Source organism: Chinchilla lanigera, unplaced genomic scaffold, assembly GCF_000276665.1.
Source record: "Chinchilla lanigera isolate Chin_1 unplaced genomic scaffold, ChiLan1.0 scaffold00053, whole genome shotgun sequence".
NCBI lineage: Eukaryota > Metazoa > Chordata > Mammalia > Rodentia > Chinchillidae > Chinchilla > Chinchilla lanigera.
In genome coordinates this window covers 10,272,420-10,296,482 of record NW_004955454.1, presented here as the reverse complement: position 1 = coordinate 10,296,482, position 24,063 = coordinate 10,272,420, and the positions used below count along the sequence as shown (strand labels likewise).

Below are 24,063 nucleotides of genomic sequence, written 5' to 3'. Positions count from 1 at the left end.
CCAATGTGTTTTATGCTAAACACTTCTTAGAAACGAATGCTACTTGTGCTTTATCAGGACTAACAATTGTTGTTAAAGGAGCAGAGAAATTAATGTAATGTTGAGCAACAAAGGGGCAGTGTCTGAACATGAAGCTTACAGAGATGAAAGGATAAAACTGCAGTTCACACAAGGAAACCAGCTGCGTATGGAGCATTACTTAAACTATTAATCCTTAGGCGATAAAAGCAGCACAATGTTGTAGACAGTGATTTGCTAGCAATCATTCTACAAGAACAGCAAGTGACATATACTAATACCAAATAAAATGTACTGAGATGAATAAAAACACGTTATGGCTTTCCGTCCAGCACAGAAGACAAGCTCGTAAATTATATCTTCACCTCTGTTTGATTTCTTGGAAGATTATTTCTCACTAGCTACCCATGCAGATCCAGCATTGTTTCCCTGTTCCAGATAAAAAGTTAAAGTTTGTATATCTGAACATGCCTCTGCCCCCAGAGTTCATGCCTGCTGTTGAAATTCCTCTTTCCCAAATGTGGATTCCTGGCTGCAGTTATGAGAACATTTCCTGTTGCGAATGTGCAGGGTTCACTACAGAGATCTGAGGTGAACAGCCAGCTGAGTTTGCACACATCGAGGACAGTGGCCATCAACACAGGAAGGCAGCTCTGACAGAGGGGGTTTCACGTCAGACTTCCCAAGCTGCAGCAGCATCAAAATTACAGTAATAACCTGTTCCCCTTTCACTCGCACACTGGTGAAGTATGCTATACCACCAAAGTAAATTTGAGCCATTAATGTTTCTTATTAATCTTTAAGCTCAAACCTAGAGGGCCACCATTGTTCATCTGAGCGCTGGAAAACAATACTCTTCGTTTTCAAGAACTAGCGTTCTCTCTCTCAGTAGTCATCGTGAATACGTGAGTTTGTCTTAGACCTGTTTTATTCTTGGGCTGAATATATTTAAAGGTTCACAGTTAGCCGAAACAATAGCTCATACCTCAGTCACCCTTTGGTTACTGAGACAAATGCCCAATGCACGTAATTTAAAGAAGTTTATTTTGATTCACTTTTTTTAATCCATAGCTAGTGGGCTCCAAGTCAGGAAGGCAGGCTGGTACGGTCTGGTGAAAGAAACCCACTCACCCGGTAGCCAGGAAGCACAGAGAAAGGAGGAGCCAGGGAGAGAGAAATGCTCCTGTGGACCAAGCCTCAGGCGACCTGATTCCTTTGATCAGAGCCTGCCTCCCAACAACAAGCCAGCTATCATGGCATCGGGAATCCAATCACCTCCGAAGCATGAGGCTTTGGGACGTACTTTAGATCTCAACAACAACAGTTCACTTTGGAGTCTCTTCCTTCTATCCTTAGCTTACGATTTACAACAAAAGTTTGACACTTACATGGCCCTTTTGATGTAAACACATTTGAAGAGAGATGCTCTTTTTTTATTCTCTATAACTTCCTGTTCCCTTGGTACTCAGGATATCTCCTCAAATGCACATTACATAACAAGCAAATATTAGAAAACAATCTATATTTTGCACTTTTGTGGAATAATTTTCTCAAATATAAATTCTCACAAAGAACATTCTGTATATTTTTAAACATAGTACATCAAATTTTCATCATATATTGCCAAAATAAAATAACCTGACGAGGTAGAAGTGACTTACTTCAAAAGTGGGGAATGCAATTAATGTCTGTGTAAAAGTGTAAGAAGATATGTTAGGTTTAATTTTTCAGGAAACTCTGCCAACCTCATAATAAAATATATAAATTATCCTTAAGCCTATAGTATACTTATAAGTAAAGGATTTAAAGAAATAAGTGAGGAGAATGGAAAATAATACCCCAGGCATATGGATTTGACCTCCTCAAGCAAGCGTATAGAATTATAATCCCTTTGCTAGCTTAATAGAAGACATTTACTTCAAAGATATTACTTCAAAATGTCTAACCTCTTGAAATCATACACTCTTTACAAATCTGAAGAAGCTTCAGTGACCTCTAAACAGGAGAAAATGCTCAGCATTTTGCTTGCTTTTTGAGTGTACTTAGAGACACTTCAAAACTTACAAAATAGATGCAGTAAAGAAGAAAACATCATAACCTAATAATCAAATGTGATTTGACAAGCTTTCATCAGGTAGTAAAATATCTTATGAATATCCACCTCAGAGAAGATGACAACAACAAAGAAAGATCTTAATCTGTGAGGACAGCGTCTGAGTACTTCTGATTTCCAAGAATTTTTGATGTCAGAGTTATTGGCAAATATATAAATTGTTTTAATGACTGATGTGTATTTTGAAAGCAGATGTGTAGACTCAAGATAGGGTGACCTCCAAAAGCCAACAAAATCTAATTAGTGTTAATATATTACTTAATATGAGAGTTATAAGCTTTCTAGGGATAAGGGAGTATAATTAAATATTTTAAAACATATGTCAACTTTTAGTTTTTATGCTGCAATCATTAGAATTTAACGTTTAAAGTACTGACTAATTCTCAGAATCATCTTTGATTCCTTAGGACATCACAGGCCCTTGGTCAGTTGAAATTCTGTCTATTACCTTTTACCTCTCAAAATGTGTTTAAATGTATGAATGACACAAACTTATGCATGGAAAACTAAAAGGATACTTTGCATAATAGTTATTTCAAATTGTATTCAGTAAAATTGTTATTCAAATTAAGCATGTAACTGGCGTGGAAAAATAAAATTTTAAAAGTTAAATGGGGTTGGGACTATAGCTCAGCAGCATGAGCACCTGCTTGGCAAGCACAACATCCTGAGTTTGATTCCTGATACCAAAAAATATAAAAAATAAAAATAAAGGATGTTTTTTCTTTGTAGACAATAGTTTTTCCAAAGATCCTCAAGTCTAGGTCATAAACCACCACCCTCGCCTTTTCTCAGCCCAGATAATGGATAGAATTTGTAGATGCTGGCACTAGGAGCTCAAAGTCCAGCTTCATTTCCACAGGAAGAGTTGAAACACGCGTTGTCGCCCTGTGTTCCCTCCTCACACTGGCCCGTGGTATAAAAGACCCTAACGTACCCGTAAAAGCTGAGTTTGTGATTTGGGCGATAAAGTCCTTCCATTTCCTTGGAGCTAGCTTTAAATAAATCTTTTTTTTTTTTTTTCCTTTTTACCAAAATAAATGGCCTCCTTTGATTTAGCCAGCACTGAGGAAGCAAACCTAACCATACGGAAATCATAAGCTAGCATATTTGTTGAAATAGAGACCACCAGATTTGCTTTTAGAAGATGTATGCAGTGGTTGAATTTCTATGTTTTCAGGAATCGTATTGGAGCATTCCCGTCAGGCACCAGCTGTGCATGGCTTTCCCAGGAAGCGCACTGTTTGCAGGAGAGTGAAGTCCCCAGAAAGCATGCCACCATCAGCCAATGACAGGAAGCAGCAAACTGCTTGCGCTGTCCCTGGACGAAGAGGACAGGGTGTCATGCAAATGTGGTAAGACAGAACAGGGGATGTTCTCAGATTACTGTATACCACATATAAAGAGGTAAAAAAAAAAAAAGCCTTAACACTCTGTGATGGTTGATGTGATGGTTGATACATTGTGTCAACTTGAGAAGCTGAAAAGTTTAGCTAAGTGATTCAGCAGGGGTCCAGGCTCCTCACTTCGTAAACACCCTGAGTTTGTGGAGGCGGAAGGCACAGAGATCGCGTGGGCGGACAGCCAGCATACAACATAAGGGAGGAAAAATGGCTTGCTTTCTCCCGATTTCGTTGTTGCTTCTTCTGTTGTCTCCTGCCACCTTGTACTGTTGCCCCTCACCATACCACCCTGCCTTGGAGCCAGCTGATTATGGAGCAAAACTTCCACAAGCTGAGAGCTAAATAAACCTTTTCTCCCTTAATTTTGAGAATCAGGTATTTTGTGTCAGTAGTGAGAAAAAAGTAAGCAAGACACATTGGAAACAAATAATTCAATCTACATATGGGTAAATACATTGAATAGACACTTCTTCAGTGAAGGACAAATATTCACTAAGTATATAAAAAAGTTCAATTTCTTTAGTCATTAGAGCAATGTAGATTCAACCATATTGATGTCCTATCTTACCCTAGTCAGCATAACTGTCACTAATAATACAAAAAAACTATAAATGCTGGCAAGAATTCAGGAATAAGAGAAACTTTCTATACTGTGGGAATGTAAACTAGTTTAGCCACTATGGAAATCAGTGCAGAAATTCTTCCAAAAACTAAAAATAGAGATACCATCTGCTCCAGTTATAACTTTCCTGAGTTTTTTGTACAGGGAATCAAACTCGTGACCTTGCACCTGCCAGGCAGGTGCTTGGGCCACTGAGCTATATCTCCTGCTTTTCCGAGCTTCTGCTAAAAGAATTAGAGACAGCATACTATAGTGATACAGGCAGTCCCACGTTACTGTGAAGGAAGTCACAATATCTATGATATGGAAACAGCCTAAATGCCTGTCATGAAATGAACTGGTGAAGAAAATGTGATCTACCTACACAATAGAAAATTGTTTAACTAGAAAGAGGGACAAGATTGTATCACTTGCAAGAAAATAGGTAGAACTACACGCATCTTAATAAGCAAAATCAGCCAGATTCAGGAAGTCAAGCACCACATGTATTCTCTCATATGTGGAACCTAAAACCATAAATGAAATAAAATACATAGTGCAAAAAAAGAGATTAAAAAAGTAGAAGATTGTTAGAAATGAGGAGGGAAATCACAGAAGGGAGAAAGGGGCAAAGGGCTGTTGTGTAAAAAATAATCAAAGTATGCCGGGCGTGGTGGCGCACCCCTGTAATTCCAGCACTCGGGAGGCTGAGGCAGGAGGATTGTGGTGAATTCGAGACCAGCCTGTGCTACACAGTGAGTTCAAGACCAGCCTGAATTGCATAGCGAGACACTGTCTCAAAAAGACAAAAAACAAAGCAACAACAAAGACAATTAAAATTTGTATGCCATATGCATGTACTGATAGACTAAATCTACAACCATTATTCTGTATGACTAATATGTATTAACAAAAAGCTTTAAGTAGGAAAACTACTAATCAGGATTTTGCCAAAATAGAGAAGAAAATTCAGATATCATCTCAAGCAGAGCCAAATTGTGAAACATTCTTGAGATCAGAACTGAAATACTCTTATCTTTTATTTCAAATTTATGCTGAAGTTACTGTTAGGTTCCAATCTGACATGCGTCCCAACAGCTCCTGTTAGGAAGGTTTGATGCCCGGAGCAACAGGGCTCCTCAGAAGCAGGGCACAGAAAGGTGACTGGGTCACAAGGGCTCTGTTTCTCTGCTTTCCAGCTGTGTGAGATGAGGAGACTTCCTCTGACACCTCCTTCTGCTGTGATGTCAGTAATTCATGCTCTCTTAAACAAGGTACAGATACAATGAAGACAAGGGATCACGGATTGAAACTTGAGGCAAAATAAACCTCTGCTCCTTTAAGCTGCTATTCTCAGATATTTTGTCATGTGAATGAAAACTCTCACAGGTATCATAATTACAGTGTTTTAACCAGTGTAAAGTGATGGGCACTTAGTCTAGTAAAACAGAGTCCAATAAGAAACCCTCATATATGATAGAATGATTTTCAACATGAGGGCCAAAACATTCAGTAGGAAAAAGACTGATTTTTCAATGAAGGATAATTGGGCATCCACATATCAAAGAATAAATTTACACCCTTCCCATAGACTATAAACAAAAGCTAACATAAGGTGACTTCTTAAACATAAACCCTCATACTTGTAAACACTTTCAGGAAATGTATGATTGAGATTCAAAAAGAAAATCAGAGAAAATTATAAGATAAATTGCTGACAACTTTTTAAATAGATAACATTACTAAGTCTACAGAATCAAGACATTCTAAGCATTTCAAGGTCACCACAGTAAAACTGCTGAAAACCAAAGATAAGGAAAATTGCTGGATGCAAAATGATGGAAAGGGGCCATAATTCAGAGGGGAAAACAAGACTGAAATAAGACGACTGGAACAAAATATGGATAAGCATTTATGTGATGACAATTTAGGACTATTTTTCAAAAATTTCTACAAAGGACCTGAATCGCTATTGAAAGAATGACTACTTAAACAACGCAGAGAAGGAGATACAGAGACATGTTTTCATTGCTTTTCTTTTATGTCTCACAGTATTCCAACGCCGACCCTGCACACTGGCAGTGAAGGCGATGCACAGGGGACCGAAGACACAGGAATGGCACCCGTGCCCTCAGAGAGTGGCATCGGAATTTGAAACCGCAGACACCTGGAAGGAGTGAGGTACCCAACATGCACGTCAGACATGTGAGACCCTCAGGCTAGGAATCTTTAAATGGTAAACTTTAGAGTATAGGAAAAGCTAAAGAACATGTGGGCATGCAATGTTATCACTGAAGATGCTACACATAAGTGAATGGGAAAATGCTCGCTAATTCTTACCATCACCCTGTATTACTTTCTTATCATCATGTGTCTTTTAGAACAGGTACACTTGGCTTTACTCTGGACTAATCAAGTGCAAGGAAGGATATCTTGGTAGGAAAATTAATGCGTATACAGTATTAAAATAAATATTAAAAATTGGACAATTAAGAGAGCCTTGAAAACAAGCATTTAGCTACATGAATATTCTAAGTTGGTTAATATCTCCTCTATGTACGAGTTATTCTCAAAAATATACAGTATTTACTCTCTAGTAGATAGCTAGTTTCAGGACTGCACAATCTGATAGGTCATAATTGTAGGGCTGGACTCAGCACTACAGCATAGGACACCAAACAAAGAAATCCGGTGAAAACAAAACAAAACAGGCTAGGCATTTAAAGGAAGATTCACAAACACGTACAAAGATGAAATGTCACATTATAGACCACCAAAAATGAACAGACCAAAATGATAGTGTGATCCTAACCATTTAATTTCAAATATTGAAGAATATATGAATATTCAAATATTGAATTAAGCATATTAATATGCTTAACTTTTTTATCACTTTGCAAGAGGTCAGTGTGGCTTTACAAAAATAAAGAATTGTTGGGGCCAGAGATATAGCTCAGCTGCATAAGTGCCTGCCTTGGAAGTGCAAAGTCCTGAGTTCGATTCCTGGTACCAAAATATAATTTAGAAAATAAAGAATTGTTCCTGTTCTTTCTTTTTATGATTACTTAAATTAAGAAGTAGCAACCAATGTTTTCACTAAGTAATATACCAAAAAATATGTCATTATTATATTGACATATTTTAAATGATTTCTGTTTACTAAAAATCTATTAATAACATATGTAAAGGTAATAAATCATTTAATAATTCACTAAACTTGGATAATTTTATAATCTAATCACTATCATAGGAAAATACTTATGATTAAATGTTACCTAAATAAAAGATAATTCTATATACACAGGGAGATGTTAATTGTGTTCAATATGTACACACAAAAATATACATTTTAATGTTTAGGTAATATACAATCTCATAAAAGCACTAACAAGAAACATAACACCACTATTACTGCATATTTCATTTTTATATTCTTTTGCGTTGTACTGAATTGCTGATATAAGAAGATAATTAAACTGCTTAATTTAAGATTCACTCACAATGGAGAGAGGCATTATGTCATTTGTAGGGAAAGGAATAGAACTTGAAACCATAATGCTAACTAAAATGAATCAGAAAGTGAAGTTAAATTGCACATGGTTTCTGCCATCTGAGACAACTAAAATATAAATAATGAGTGAAATAAAGGCGGTAACAAAAAAAGCAGAGATTTTTGACATAGAGAAGGGGAGGAGGTGAAGGGATAAAAACTGATGAATATCCATGGACTAATTCCCCAAATAAACATCACTGTTATGTATTGTATGCATATACAAAATGAAAGAAAGAATGAAAAAATGAAATAAAGTTTTTTACTAACTCCAGCCAGATAGGATTTTGTGTTTTATTTTCTGAAAAACATTATGCTCCCAAAATATGAAAGTTAACTACATACAGTATATATAGATATAGTCTTTAAGAATATATATATATATTTGTATATGTAGATATATTTCACTATATATAGATATAGTCTTTCAGAAAGTGGAATTTAATACTAATGTTAGAAAAAGAAAACAACAAATACCCAACACAATATTAATCTTCATATTTTATATATGTAAATAATATGAAGATCTTACAATTTATTACTGAAAATAGTACCTGTTGCATATTATTGAAATATTAAATAATTTTAGAAATTTGTCCCATTTCTACCACTTTTTTATGTCATCCTATTATATTGGCAACCATTTACATTTATGAATGAGTTACAGATGAAGTTGTGTGTATAAAACAAGTCTTTATGTTATTATATGCAGCATATATAATTATGTATTATAAAAATACTACGTTACATTCAATAGGGACTTTTTCATTAGAGACTTTCCACTGGAATTTTGAGTTTATAATTTGAGTACCACTTTTAAAATATGGGACAAACAGAAGGGTTTGGAAAGGTTCTACTAAAATATTTTTCCAGTGTTTCTTGGATTCAAGACCTGAAAAGATAATGATTACTGTTCTAAGAATTACTCACATTTACATGTTGTGTTCCTGTCAAAATTAAGTATCTGCTTAGAGATGATGAATAACATTTAGCTTGGAAAAATCATGGAGAAAAAATGCCTCTTTTTTTCTAAAAGTTTTATTTTAAAGAGAAAAAAACAATAAAACAATTTCAAAACAAGATAATAGGAAATTAACAATGGTTATTATACTGCATATTATTATCTTCAAAGTAGTTGCACAGATTACCAGACACAGGCATGCAAAACTGATCAAACAATTGTCTGTTTTTTTTCTAAACACATTTTATTAAATGTTAGTTTCTCTCAGAGAATGTTTAATTATTGTTGATCTGTTAAATTGGGCTAATTGCACTATGAGATCTAATAAAGTTTTGTTGGGGGATAAGTAATTAAAAATAAATTGGAAAAGTTGAGGTTCACATTTGTTTTAAATATTACTTATACTTTTAAGTTCCTTAATTTTGTATTTGAATTTTTAGTAGCCTTGGTTGTATCCAGAAACTTAAGAATCATCTGTTTAGACCAACAGAAAAATTCAGTTCAAAGCTCTCTTTCAAATATTTTCTCAATTTAAAAGCAATTAGGGATATCTTTTTCTCAGTTAAATACTGGCAATTGAGTAAAGTTCTTAAATTCTAAAAATGCATTTTTAAAAGACTTTCTTGAATTTTATTTAATTCCATGGCTAGAGAAATATGTTTTCCACAAGAATGAGACAGATGCTGATAGGCAAGGCATATTTTCTTCTCAAATCAAGTTTGAAGATTTAAGCAAGGAAATAATTTTTAGTGAAGCAAGAAACATACTTCCAATTTCCATAGAGGTGGGGAGTCAATGCTTTGAACAGATGTGTGATGATGTAGGGAGATCATTACTCTATAGATACAAATTTACTCGATGATGAATGATAGTGTGTGTGCGTACAATGACAATATATCCACTCTACAACTGCTCCTAATAGCCTGCACTTTCCATGTAAAGGGAAGATCCAAAATTGGTTTTTTACTTCAAGAGCGCATATTTTATCTTTTTTGTTTGTTTGTTTGTTTTCCGGTATCGAGAATTGAACTCACGACCTTGCGCTTGCCAGGCAGGCGCTGTGCCGCTGAACTAAATACCCAGCGCAAGAGCTCATATTTTAGATCATATTTTTCATCCATGTCTTTCCTACGCTCTTTTACCTTGGTTATTCCCAAGCCTCCATACAGTAATGTAAAAGCAAGCTGGGTTGCTTTAAAAAAACATACCCATTAATAGAAAACAAATGTTTCAACATGATTAGGTATGAAAGTTGCATTTACTTTAAATTTCATTTTTGCTGGTACTAGAAGTTTTCAAGTGTACTTGTTTTTGTCATTTTTAAGAGTAGCATACACACATACTCTCTACTATAAATTAGAAGCCTGAAAGCAGGTGGCAGTCATACAAAAATATCCCTGGTTCTATGCTGAATGCCGAATCATTCATTTAGACATGTTTGCCAAACATAAGAATAACTATATGCTAGACATCAAAGGTGTGTCAAGGATATAGCATTCCTACATTCAAGAATTATTTGATAGGATGGGTAAACACAAAATTGCAGCAAGTAACTTTATGTCTTTGGGATGAATATTATAGCACAACCCTACATAAAAAATAAAAAGGAAAAGCATAGAAGAGATAGATGTCTCTGGTGGGCTTCAAAAATTATAAAAATAATTTTTACCTGTCTGTGAATAAATAGTTTTACCACTGCTAGATTGGTATTTAGTCTCTAAGTTAAGGAAAGGTAGGGTATTTCCATAAGAACTCAGCATACATCTCAGGCAATGGTGTACGTGGCCACCTTTACCCCCTGCCCAGATGTTCTCAGCATCGGTCTCCACTGTAGCACAAGAGATGTTTAACATATGCAAAAGAGCACTTCAATTTTAATATGATTGCTTGTATTAGTTCATAATGGTTCTTATCTGTTTATCACAATGCATTTAGACCTTCTCTAAAGTATTGTGCTCCGTAGCTGGTGAGAATCTATCATGTATGGAGTGCTCAGTACTCTGGAGTGATCCTTTAGAGGTAAAATGTATTTTCTTAATTTTGCTTGCTTAGAAATAGTCTGAAGCAAAGTCACATACATCAAAAATGTATTAAGGGAGGATGCTCAGTTCCAAGAAAGTAAGAGCAGAAGGTGAGAAAAAGCCAAGCAGGCCAATAGACAGCAAGCCAGCAGGCAAGGTGCCTGCGTTGCAGAACTGACCTCAGCTATGCTGTAAAATACTGTTGCTTGTTCACCTGAGTGTGCGATGTGTCTGTGGAACACAACTCCTCCTTGCAATTTCAAATCCAAAGATCTCAGCTGCTGAACACTGATATGAAAGTTGTTAGCTGTCTTCTTTCCATTTCTCATTGTTTCTTTCATGGGACAAAGTCAATCCAATGGGCAACAATTGTCTCGTACTCTGTTGAGTTATCTTGAGACTGAGGTCTGCGATTGGTCTAGTGCCGAGGGCCCCTGCACTGTGGGCATGGAGTCCAGCTCTAGCCACCAGGGAAGGCAGGCAGAGTACATATGTCAAGGTCATGGCTTTGAAATTGCAGAATCTAAATACAGTTGCTCTGGCCAGGAGGGAAGCCCAAAGGATGAGGGGATGGGGACAGGCAGGCAGGACAAGCTGGGGCAACAGGGCACATAAACTATGTAAGGCGAAATTGCCTTGTTTTAATAGGACAGCATTACTCCCTAAACATCACAGCAGATGTTTTGAGTTATGACAAGGAAAAGTTGGCTGAGAACTTTAAAACTTGTTAAAAACACTTCAACTTCTGCTGAGCAGTGTTCCAAGAGAAACATCAGGCTCTTTTATTGAAATCTCCCCTGACATAATTTGCCAAAATAAACTCTAATCATGTAAAAAGAAAAATAATGATTGTCAAAAAGTTGAGTGTAATACAATGCCCAAACTCATCCTTGCTTTTATTCCGATTTCAGCGACTGTCTCCAAAGCGATTTAATTTCACTCTTTCTAGCCCAGTTCTAGTTGGTACCCGCACGTCTGACATTCACATTTTGGTGTACAAGGAGAAATGACTCAGGAAACAACAGCAAGCCCGCACGCAAAATACATCTAAGAACTCTCACATGTCATTGCTTGTAAAGAGGAAGAGAAGGTCTATTAAGCGACACCATGCCTGTCAGAGCCACACTCCGCAGCCTCTGATCATAGCCTTTACTCATTCCAGTAAATCTCCTTTCAGCTTCTTTGTTTTCTCATGACTTTCAGTTCACCTACAAGCTTTGTTGGGTCTTTCATTGTGGCAGGCATAAGAGAAGCTTTCTTTTTCTTTTACATTATCACAATCAGCATCTTTATGAAAACAAAATGATGCTTTAAACTTTTGTTTACTATCCAATATAGTAAATCTCTATGGATTAAATACACAACTCTCAAAGAACTAGAAAATTGTAAAATATAAAAACATTGGTGACATGCCTGCTAAGTAAACTCAAATAGATAATTAAAGCCATTCTCTCTCTCTGGGTCTCTGTGTGTGTGTATCTGTGTGCGTGTGTGTGTGTGTGTGTGTGTGTGTGTGTTAATCCTACAGGACTGTGATCATCTCACAATCTCACAGAGGGTGTTGGTTACCCACAAAAGTATTTGCTTGGAGTTAATATATTTTCTATATTTAAAAATGTGGTTAAGTATTGTTGATTAAGAGCTACAAAAACTTTTCCCAAACTTTTCTGTCACATCACACCATAAAGGTCAGGACAGATAAATACTAACCACACACATCGCCTTTCCCAAACACCCAGTGAGGGAGCTCAGAACAGGTGTGCACTTATCTGTCCAACGAATGGTATTGGGAAAATTTTCTCTTAGTTTGATAAAGGGGGCAGATGTGCCTGGCCCCACTCATCTCACTTCTCCTGCATGTTTATGTTCTGAAATGATGTTTGGAGCTTTTCCAGCCTTCATGAGGTCATGAAGGAGCCAGCACTGCAAAGATGGTGGAGGACAATAATGTGGATAGGTAGGAGATGAGTTCTAGGTGACATCCTCAAATGGCTGAAGTATAGTAAATTCTACCTTCTGGAATTCTTATCTGGAGGGACAAAAGGAACAATAACTATGTGTTTGATCAGCACACAAAGTTCCACTTAAGGACAGAATTATATCCCACATGTCACAAATGTAAATGTGTTTGCACATGAACATACGTACACATTATATATATATATAATGTATAATGTATATATGTATAATATATATAATTTATATATATATATAAATATATATTTCAATGTACACATTTTATTCCAGTAAATGGCTTCTGGAGGGTACATATGGAAGAATCCACAAGAAAAGTAGTATTTTTTTTATTTCTGGTAGGTCATATAATAGAAATGTCAGGTGAAATTCTCTCTGCTCATCAAGTGGGATAAACTCGTGTGTTGTGGTAGGCAAGAATGATTGGGAGAGGTTCAAATGCTGACAAATGCAGGCTGAAGGAGAGAGCTGCACTTTGCCTGCTTCTTCTGTCTCTTTTACAAATGAAGCGACTCAGCTGGAGGTCTGCGAGCTGCTTAACGGTTTAGTCATTAGGAGACACACATTTTTTACTCATCATATCTGGCTTTATCAGTGTTGTGGTAGCCAAATAACGCTTTCAGGATTGCCAAGGACTATCCCATGAGCAAAGAAGAGTAGTATACAAAACACAAGTAGGAACTACCACTTACTGACAGATTATGAACTAAATCCTTTAATTTAGATTGCAACTGAAATGAAAGAAAGTTGCAAATTGTGGTGCCATTTGAGAGGCTTAATGTTTAAAGAACTGCTTACAGCTTATCTTTCACAGTCACTGAACACTACTTAGTATGTGTATATGAGAGGAAAAGTGAAAACCAAGTAAATATAACTCTATTATTTTATAGGAGAATATTACATATTATAAATACAGGAAGGATATCAAATTAGTGATCTGTCCTTAAAAATAAGTGAAGCGTTAGGAAAATCTCACATACAGTTACCTAAACAGTTTTATTTTACTTGAGATTGGTGAAGATTTCTATACTCTATTATATTTATGGCTATAATTTTCCCTGTGAAGTTCTCCTTTTGTACAGATATATGCGGTGCTGTTACCTCTGTGTAAATGTCTTTGCTCACAGAATCTTCAGTCTTCCCTATCTCACAGCATTATTCCCAAAGGTGTAGGACAAATATCAGCCTTCCGTGAACACTGAATAGATTACTGTTCTCTAAAAATAATACCTCCTAAGCTATGACATTTGAAACTTGCCTTAAAAATCTTATTTGAATATTATGATAATCTAGTCAAAGAAAAAAGACAATAGTAAAATCTCAATCTTTGAAATGTGAAGAAACAAAAGAATTGGACCTTTGCCAAATTTTGTAGATAGGGAGCTTGCATCGCTGCCATGTAAGTATTTTCTCTGTTGAGTATATTTCCTATCGAGAAACAGTGAATAGAATATGGAAAGTCTTGAGTGACCTGCTAGGGAGGAGTAGGAAGGAACCAGTGATATTTCTATTAAAAGGAAAGGAAAAAGCAGACTGCAGCATATGATACTTGCCTCTATATATTTGAATAACTGCCAAATGAAGAGAACGTTAAATTATAGAGTCTTTCCCAAGGCAGAACTAGTACAAATGAATGGAATTTATAAGACAGATTTTTAGTCAGTAGAAGGAAGTATCGCCCAAAATTGACTTGTCAAAAATTCAATTGCTGCATTGCCAAGCAGCCGCTTTCTTGCCATTGAAAGATTTCCTGCAGAGAGCTGTTTAAAGCCATCTTTGCAGGAGATAGTACTTAATTGGATGGGACAGAGCACTGGATAGTCTCTTCTACTCCTTTCATTGAGAAAGTTTAAGGAAAGTACAAATCAATACACTCCTGAGAGAATAAAAGTGGCACATTATAAATGTGTTTTAAAATTTATTTTTGTTGTTGTTGTTGTTGTTGTTTTTCTGGTACCGGGAACTGGACTCATGACCTTGTGCTTGCCAGGCAGGCGCTGTGCCGCAGAGCTAAATCCCCAGCCCCATAAATGTATTTTAAATTATTAGTTTCATTTGCAATTTAATACATGTTATTATACTTCATTTATTAGGGTCTTTCTGGCTGGTTCTAATTTACTACCTTGTTTCTTAACCCAGTGACGTATATGCAGGTTTATTTTTTAAAAGAACACATTTGTTTTCCAGGCATCTCAACAGAAGAGGTAGCAGTTTCTGAGGGACAAAAGGGAATACAGCTGAACAATACTTTAGCACTTTGCTTCTGTCCATAGCTACTTTCCTCTACTCTAAAATGAGAGGTCCATTTATAAGTGATAACCACTTAACTAGTGGGATCTGTGAATCCCTAACTGTGGTGCTGAAGGGGGTCTTTTCACCCCTTCACTTTCTCAGCAAATTTTCCATCAAACAACTCTCATTTGAGTGAATGAGTCATTCATTCACTCCATTATTTATTCAACATGCAAATGCTGGCACAGGACATAGTTGGTGACACAATCTGCTTGCTCAGTCACACCTGACACTGCTCCTTGCTCAGGGTCCCTGACTCCTTGATGAGGCAGCACATGCAATGCCACCTCTTCACAGCAGCTTTCTCTGACCTTGGTCTCCTTCTTTCCTTACTTGTGACTTCCTGGTGATTTGAGTACTCGTGTGTGTGGAAATTGTGCACAGTTTCCTGTCCTCAATTTCTGCAGCCTTTGAATGCTTTTAGCCCTGCTTACCCAGACACCAAGAACAGGTACCATTTTCAACTGTAAAGACAGGTTTTGTTCTTGAGCTCAACTATTACAATATTTTTCTTGTAATTTTTATTTCATTACTTATAAAGGATCTAGGAACTCTGGAGACATTATAAATTGCTTTGTACTTATGCTAATTAGTAATATGAAGGTCAGGTTATTTTCCAATATATGCAAGTGAATTAAAATGTTTCTTCTGAAAAAAGTAAACATGACAATAGTAAAGGTCTGATTTTTAAGTTACACGATGAGCTTTTCACTTAGTGATGAAATGTATGTGGATTCATCTGAAGATGAAAAGCTGTATTTCTTCTCAATTGTTGCTTTAACAAATTGCTGCCTACTTGGTATATAAATGAATAGTTCTAAATGACATATTTATTATCTTACAGTCTTGTGTATAAGTTCTGAATGGGTCTATAATCCGGGTAGTTGGCAGAACTGCACTCCTCTAAGGAAAGTCTGGAGCAGAAACATTGCCTTCTGCTCCTGATTGCCTGTTTCTTTGGCTCCTCCTTCTTCTGAGCTGGCAAACTTAGGCCAAGTCCTTCTTTGACTGACATCTCTTAATCCGTCACTCTAATTTCTTTTTTGTTGTTGTTGTTGTTTTTTTGTTTGTTTGTTTTTCTACAGTACCGGGAATCGAACTCATGACCTTGCTCTTGCCAGGCAGGCGCTGTGTCACTGAGCTAAATCCCCAGCCCTGCTGTCATGCTAATTTCATCTTGCATTTTAAAAGGCATCCATAATTACATGTGACCTACTGGACTAATCCAAGCTAATCTTCCCATGCTAAGGTCAGTTCATTAACAATGTTAATTACATCTATAACCTTCATTCTCCTTTGCCACAGGTTATAGAATATTCATAGATTTTTAAGGATTAGAACACATGCAGCTGTGGGAGGGCATTATTTCACCTATCATAAGTACATAAAATTAAAATGTGATGAAATGAAGTGAACTTTAAATTCCAGGTTTGAATTATTGATGAAATGGCATTTTGAAATTTCTTTCCAGTTATTCTGTGTAATATAAATCACAAAAGTGTATATTCATCATCGTTTTGTACCAAAATGATTATACATAGCATTGATACTGGGTGGTGACAGTTTTAGCAGGACTATTTAGGTCCTCAAAAATGCCCGTGGGGGCTAGCTAAAAGGTTATTGAAGAGTGTTATGGTTGATACATTGTGTCAACTTGGGGAGTCCAGAGGTTTGGCTAAGTGACTCAGCAGGAAGCCAGGTGCTTACTTTGTATACATACTGAGCTTGTGGGAGCCAGGGCACGGAGATTACTTGAGTGTTACACTCTCCCTGGGTAAGGGTAGCCTGTTTACAATCTAAGGACTGGAAAGAGGCTGCTTGCCTCGGTTCCTCCCATTTGCTCTGGCTGCTTTGCTGTTCGACTGCCATTTCCCCCTTTGCTCTTGTTGCTTTGGTGTCTTCTGCCTCGGAGCCAACCAAGTATGCACTGAAACCTCCATAAACGGTAAGCTAGATAAACCTTTCCTTCCTTAATTTTGGGCGTTGAGTATTTTGTCTCAGCAACCAGAGAAAAGTAACCAAGACAAAGAGAAAATTATAGCGATTTCTACTTTCTAGATTAGATCTTAAAGACATCACAGATTCACCCAGTGCTGAATGAATAGCTCAGTGGAAGATGCCTACTTGTGTATAATGGAAGAAGATGTAATGTAATAATTTTTCATACATTACAGAGAAATAACTCTTATTTTTCCTCTTGTAATTCTAAAGTCCATTACTTCATTATTCACTTCATCATAGACTATTCTGAGCAAATTTTTTTTTAGCTCTGGGATTTTACGTTTTCCTTTTCTCACTTATGTACTATATTGTAAACACAAGTATTTTTAGTAAGAATTGATTACAAAAAAGGATATGAAACTAGAATACAGTTAAAGACAGACAAAAGAACAAACAGGTAAGTTGTAATAGAGCAATGTCCTAATAAATATGTGGCTCTTCCAGCAGTTAAAACAAGGTAAGATGAAGACGTTGTCTGTTTTCGCATGTCTAGTGGTGATAACATCACAAAGATGAGGCACCTGGGGCAGTCTGGCTCTCCTTCCATGAGGATTAATCCTGAAATCGCAGCTACATTGGATTATGGAACACAGCAGATTAGTAAAGCACGTTCCTGGGGATGTGTGGGAGGGTTAGGGCCCCTGGCCCTGGTTTCTAGCCTGTGCTCCCTGGCCACCATGAACTGAGCCGCTCTATTCCGCCACACATTCTGCCAAGGCATTTCTGTCTTGAAGTCAGATGACCACAGACTGAATGCTCTGAATTGTGAGCCAAATTAACGTCTCCATCTTTAAGCTGAGTGCTGCGTATGGCATCTCCGCAACAGGAAGCTAATATATCCAGCAACCCGCGTTTCTACACTCTTTCTAACTCAAGTACCATGCTGCGGTTTCAGCCGCTTGTCAGCAGAATCACATCATGCTAACTGACCATTCATCCAAAAAATACTTTCCATAACAATGTAGTAGAGAGTCAGACTTTCAGTAATTTACTCCTGCCTTTAACATCTGTATACCACAGGTGGAAAAGGACACAGTACTCTATAAATTGTACTGCTTCTCTTTTGCCTTCTCTTCTCTTCTCTTCTCTTCTCTTCTCTTCTCTTCTCTTCTCTTCTCTTCTCTTCTCTTCCCTTCTCTTCTCTTTCTTCTCTTTCTTCTCTCCTTCCCTTCCCTTCCCTTCCCTTCCCTTCTCTTCTCTTCTTTCTCTTCTCTATTCTCTTCTTGCCTCTCCTCCCCCTCCCTCCCTCTCTCTCTTCTTCCTTCCTTCTTCTTTTTCTCTTTCTCTCTTTCTTTCTTTCCTTCCTTCTTTCTTCTTTTCTTTCCTCCTTTTTCTTTTACAAACACCTTAAGGTAATATGACTCCATCATGTTAGTAAAGACTGAGTAAGGAGGGCGTCACTCTTTCCCACCCAGCCATGCTCAGGTCAGGCCTCCTTCTTGGCAAATACCTGCAAGTAAGGTTCAGTGTATTTGTACCTATTCAGCCACCTCAAAAAAGGCCTCTTCCAATCTGCCTTTATTCACACCACAGCACAACAGAACTTCACACACACACACACACACACACACAATTAAAATGTTGTTTCTCTAAATGTTGAGGATAATCTATACAGAAAAATATGTTAGCCATAGACTGAGGAAGCAAATCACATGGACATTTGAAAATCACCAGGCAAAACTGCGTACGTACTGATGCCCTTTCCTCTGCACTCACAGAGCACAGAGCATTTGGCTTTAATGGTCCGTGGTCCTCTTATTTTTAAGAAAGACATATCTGCCACATTGTTTTTTTTTTAAATTTCAAAACAAAATATGTACAAAATCATTCAGGTTTTAAGAGTCATAAGGAAACATTTGTATGTTTATGAGCTGGTGGAAGTTACTTATTTCTGTTTAAATTTGTGTATATTAAACATCTGAATTTCTCTTAGGACTTCTTAACTGCATCAACATGGAATGTAACAGTTGCAGACAGAAGAGAAAATTAAGAAAAAGATGTAAGTGAAGATTTTTTTCCCTAAAACATAATGAGATATATTTATATTATATCTATACTCAACGAAATCAGGTTTAAGGTTTTGTACATTTTGTCATGTTATAATCCTTTACAGGTAAGTGAGACAGGATTTTTTTTTTTTTTTTTTTTTTTTTTTTTGGTTTTTCTCCAGTACCGGGAACCAAACTCACGACCTTGCGCTTGCCAGGCAGGCGCTTTTGCCGCTGAGCTAAATTCCCAGCCCCTGAGACAGGATTAATTTGGTTATTAAAGAGTAATAACAGTAAGAAGGTAGTGGCCAGAAAGAGATACGAGAATGAGAGAGAAAAACATGCTGGAATTGAAAGGCGGAAGAAATGTACCAAAGCCGTTCCTGGCAATACAGCCCTTGCTCTCATGTGCAGGTACCTGGCCCCACAATGACATTCTCTGCCTAGTGTTTCAACGGTGGAGGTCCATGCAGACCTTCAATCTCCTGGTCCAGTCCTTTCACACGAGGTTGATACTCGTTAAACTTTCCCACTTGCAGTTTCAAGATCACTAAGAGTCAGAACTTATATTACATATTTGTTTTTATTGAAATAAAACAGATATTTCAGAAGTTTACGAATGAAAGCCAACATGTGAAAGTGTTTTTGAGTTGAGAAACTATATGGAAACTCTCAGGGCAAGGAGATTTTCTTTTGATGAGTGTTGCACAAAAGCTTTTATTGCTGTTGTTGAATATGAAGTAGCTCATTCTTGGAAGAACATCACGTTGTTGATTCAAAGTTAAATATAACACAACGATAGGAATTAACAGTGGCTGTTACATTACATGTTGTTATCCTCAACCAAGTTGCTCAGATTTCCAGATGTAAGAATGGAAAATTGATCAGACCATTAAAAAGAATTAAAACTAATAATTAAAAAAGTCAGAGAAGATACAGATTTTCACTAGACTAGATGGTAGAAATTCACCAATGGTTATTATATTGCATATTGTTGTGGGTGTTTTGCTATTGTTCTTTTTTTTTGTTATTCTCTTTAAAATAAAAAAGTTAAATATAAAAAGAATTTTACAAAGAGAAAGTTTGTAGTCAAATAGTTCTTGAATTGATACTTACATTGTGCTTTGTGAGGTTTGAAATATTAGTTGCTATTGCTTGTAGCCAGTCAGCAGAGTCTTCAGCGGAGAGGCAGTGAATAATCCCAGTGCAGACTCCATCCACGGCAATGACTTGGAAAGCATTCTGCCTGCAGATACATCAGAGCACATCAGATCAAACTGTCATGTCACTTCTCTGTTGGCAACTCAAAAGAGATAATAGGGGGGTAGAATTTTGGGCCAGGAAAAAGGGGTTTGGAGATAAAGATGGAGGGGAGGGGAGGGGAGAAGGAAGTAAACACGATCAAGATACGATATGTGTCGTACATGCCCCAGTTCTCCATGATAAATGCACTTACTACCCACTGCAGACATATCTTAACAAAAAGGGGGAAATGTCATTGTATCAGTGAGATACTGTTCTTTCAAATAATTATTATCAAATTCAAATTTTATTATTTCCCCGTATAAATATTCATCTTTAAATGAAATGAGAAAAATAAATATATCATATTTTCAAATTAGGAAGTGGCACCCTTAGATTCCAAGAAATATGAACAAACTCTAAGATGTAAAACAAGTAGAATGTAAACAGCAGAAAATCTAAGAAATTTAGAAGCATTCTTTTCCTAGTTTGCTGTGAAATAATATGTATTTAATATATTATTTTGGTTACCAACATCTCCTCTTGAGAGTTGTCTGTATACTTTCTGACTTACACTGGAAAAGACCTTACACATGGACAAAGACTAGATGTAACATGACTTCCCTGGTCTGCAGCTCTCTGCCAGGTCTTTGCACTTTCAATCTTTTTTAAAAAAAGAAAAATAAAATAATAACAAAATAACAGCAAAGACAAAAACAAAACAACACAAAAACCGTAAAAACGATATGGGATTTCAAAACAAGATGATAGGAATTAACAATGGTTGTTCATATTCATCTTGTTATCTTCAATGAAATTGCTCAGATTTCCAGATGTAAGAGTGCAAGATTGATCAAACAAAGAGAATAAAAAGTAATCAAAACACATTCGATCTAATGCACAGTCAGTCTTGGTGTATTCATATTCTCATATATGTGTTGGGACAGAAGATCCATATCTCCTTTTTGGTAATTATGTCCTTAATTTTTTGTGAATGCTGAGAATTTAATAACATCGCATTTTTTCTTAAAATGCAATCGTCAGTGTAACTACACAGGTTTCCATGGATTTTTGTTGTTATTTTTAGAGAAAAGTAAATAATACCATCTAAAATTATATACAAAAATACTATAGAATTTAAAGTCTGTCCCTGAAGCTACAATGATTTTCTCTTTTTCTCTACATTCAATTCTTGCAATCCTTACACATAAGCTTAGTGGACAGGAGTAGATAAAATCCCAGGATGAGTGGAAGCTAGCCAAATGCATTAGCCTTGAGAATTACCCCGTTGTGCAACACAATACATCTTAGAAAATACACAAACTAGATTTAAGTCTCAGTCAATTGTGAAAGCAACAGAAAACTTTAGTGATTCAAAGTGCTATACAGGTTGCATAAAGTTATATTTGCTCCAAATAAATATCTTTTCTGAGTTTTGCAACTGGGTATTTATTAATATTAAATATTATTCACTACAAAAATTAAAAAGCCCATGGAGCATGTGCATGACTCAGGCTCACAGTTAGACCTCTCAGATGCTCCCTTTTCTTTAGACTGGCTGCTGCCTCAGAACCAAACACATGGTGAAGCTGCAGGCATCAAAAACACTCTGCATTCAAATTACTAATATTTTTAGAGGAATTGGTTTTCTTATCCGAGGCTGAGCATTATCAACTGAAATGAGGGGTATGCCCATATGATGTAGACCACTATGAAGCAGACCTGAGCAGGACTTAATCAGTTGGCTTTCCAAGTTCACTTGTGAATCTGTCCAAGACCTAGACTCCTTATCTGGAAATGGTGGACCCATAGTAAGTGAACCTCTGTGAGTCACTAATCCCTATTAGAACCTGTAATAGTGGATGAAGCCAGAAAGCCTCAAAGGATAAGACAAGATCACAACCAAGGACACCTGGATCAGATATCAGCTAGATAAAGACTATAACCTCAAGCATCACATTCTTGAGTGGATTAACTTAATACCTTACTTAGAGAAGTCCTTGAGTGGTTCTGCCCTTCTTGAGTACTCCCCTCCCATCTTCTGATAACCAAATAGATATGGGCAACCCAGAGAAGGTCTTGGTCTTAACCCTGAGAGAATCTTGAATTGTGTGAGAGGGTTTTGATCCTCCTGGAGCCCTGAAATCATGCCATTTGCCTCTTGTTATTTAGCCTTCACTGTACATGCATCCAGGAGATTGCAGACCCGATCAGCCTGCAATAACTAAGGGATATTACTAATCTTATATTCATGTATACACTTTTTGTTTTTTTTCATAAAAATGCATGAAATGCCTTTAGGAAATACAAATATTTCACATAAAGTTTCCCATAAAGTTCTTTTGAAATGAAACAGAAAAATTTGCATAGCACAAAAAGAACATTAAATGCTCACCAGTACATTTATAACCTTAATTCTACTTTTCAACAGTGAACGAGACATTTTAAATAACTTGACAGAAGATTGACCATCCATGGAAAATGAGAACTAATTTCAATTGAGTAATATATGTTTCTTTCTGCTTCTTGGTTATTATAAGCATGGCTCCATGTACTATAAATTAAAGCATGCCTTGAACATATTTGTCCTCTATTCCTTAAATGAATCCTGGCCCCTAGATACTTTTAGCTGATTAAAGTCAATACACTCAGATAAAATTTGCAATGTATAAAACTCTATGCATTATGTAGTCTATAAGTAGATTGTTTCTGGGGGACTAATCTTCTATAAACTTATTCCTATATGTTAACACAATACAGTTTTTATGTTCTGTATCAACTTTTCAAAGTTGATGAAAACTCTTTTTTCAAAGAACTAAACAGCTTTCTATTATATCACCTCTAAAAGATAAGCTGATCAGAAGATTACAATTATCTGGGTTATATTTCTGTCTTTACTACTAAACAGAAGAGAGTGTTGATAAATTATTCACTCAATCATGCCTCAGTTTCTCCAAGTGAAAAATGAAAATCTACACTTTACAGATTTAATAAGTATTTGCTAAGTAATTGTGGGATCCAAATGCTTTCACAGTGATTGAATCTCTATGATTGCCTTTGTCTGAATGACCTATCAACATATGGTTAAGATTGCAATGTCACTGTCTGGTGATGATGTCATCACATGCATTTGTCATTTCACAAAACAGAAGAACTGCAGTACTTTTGCTTTTATCTGTAGCTTTTAGAAAAATTTACTTCTTTGACTCAAAGTAAACCAAAATAGTCTCTCTCATTTGCTTCATCTTATTCAATAGTGTATTTTCTGAAATCAGATGTATCCCATAACTCATTTAGTCTTGGGAGATGTTAAAATTTAACAATGGTGATAGTATTACTGAGTGTAACCAGACACAATTTTTAGTTTAATATACTAGATTGAAATAATAAAACAGATAGTCTGTGAGTTCAGATTGTCTTTTTCACTTTCTAGTTAATAACTTATATAGTATTTTAAGGATTCTTGATAATTCCTCTGGCAATACAACTATTCTCAAATATTACTGAATTTCAAAGTTGTTGTATTTATTTTTAAAAATTTGGTCATCTTTATATAAAAATACAGTGCTTCTCATAAGAATTCCTAAATACTTTTTATCTAATACACATATATGTATACATATATATATGTGCACACACACATAAATACACTTAGATTTCTACTTAGTACAATAAATAATCTATGTTTTCATTCAGTGCTGATTTTATACCACATGAAGGCATGATATGGGAAGATTCTAAGTTTATGAGCTGTAAACAGGAGAAGGCAAAAATGAACTTTGCGCTTGAGGACCAAGAGTTTTAGAGACTAGAATACACAGGTTTGGAGTGGCTGGACTGGTGTACTCTTCAGCAGAAATCTGGGGAGATCAGTACGGAAGCACCAGCTCAGGGTGCAG

General features: G+C 36.3%; 1 protein-coding gene across 3 annotated transcripts in view; it reads right to left on the bottom strand.

The window, feature by feature from the left end:
* Positions 1 to 24,063, bottom strand: part of Sntg1 (syntrophin, gamma 1) — a 741,266-nt gene that overhangs the window by 143,392 nt on the left and 573,811 nt on the right. For all 3 annotated transcript variants that reach the window (XM_005396048.2, XM_005396049.2, XM_005396050.2), the window contains one exon: positions 20,039 to 20,168. In XM_005396048.2, coding sequence (XP_005396105.1) covers positions 20,039 to 20,168 — 130 coding nt within the window. The remainder of the gene's footprint in view (positions 1 to 20,038; positions 20,169 to 24,063) is intronic.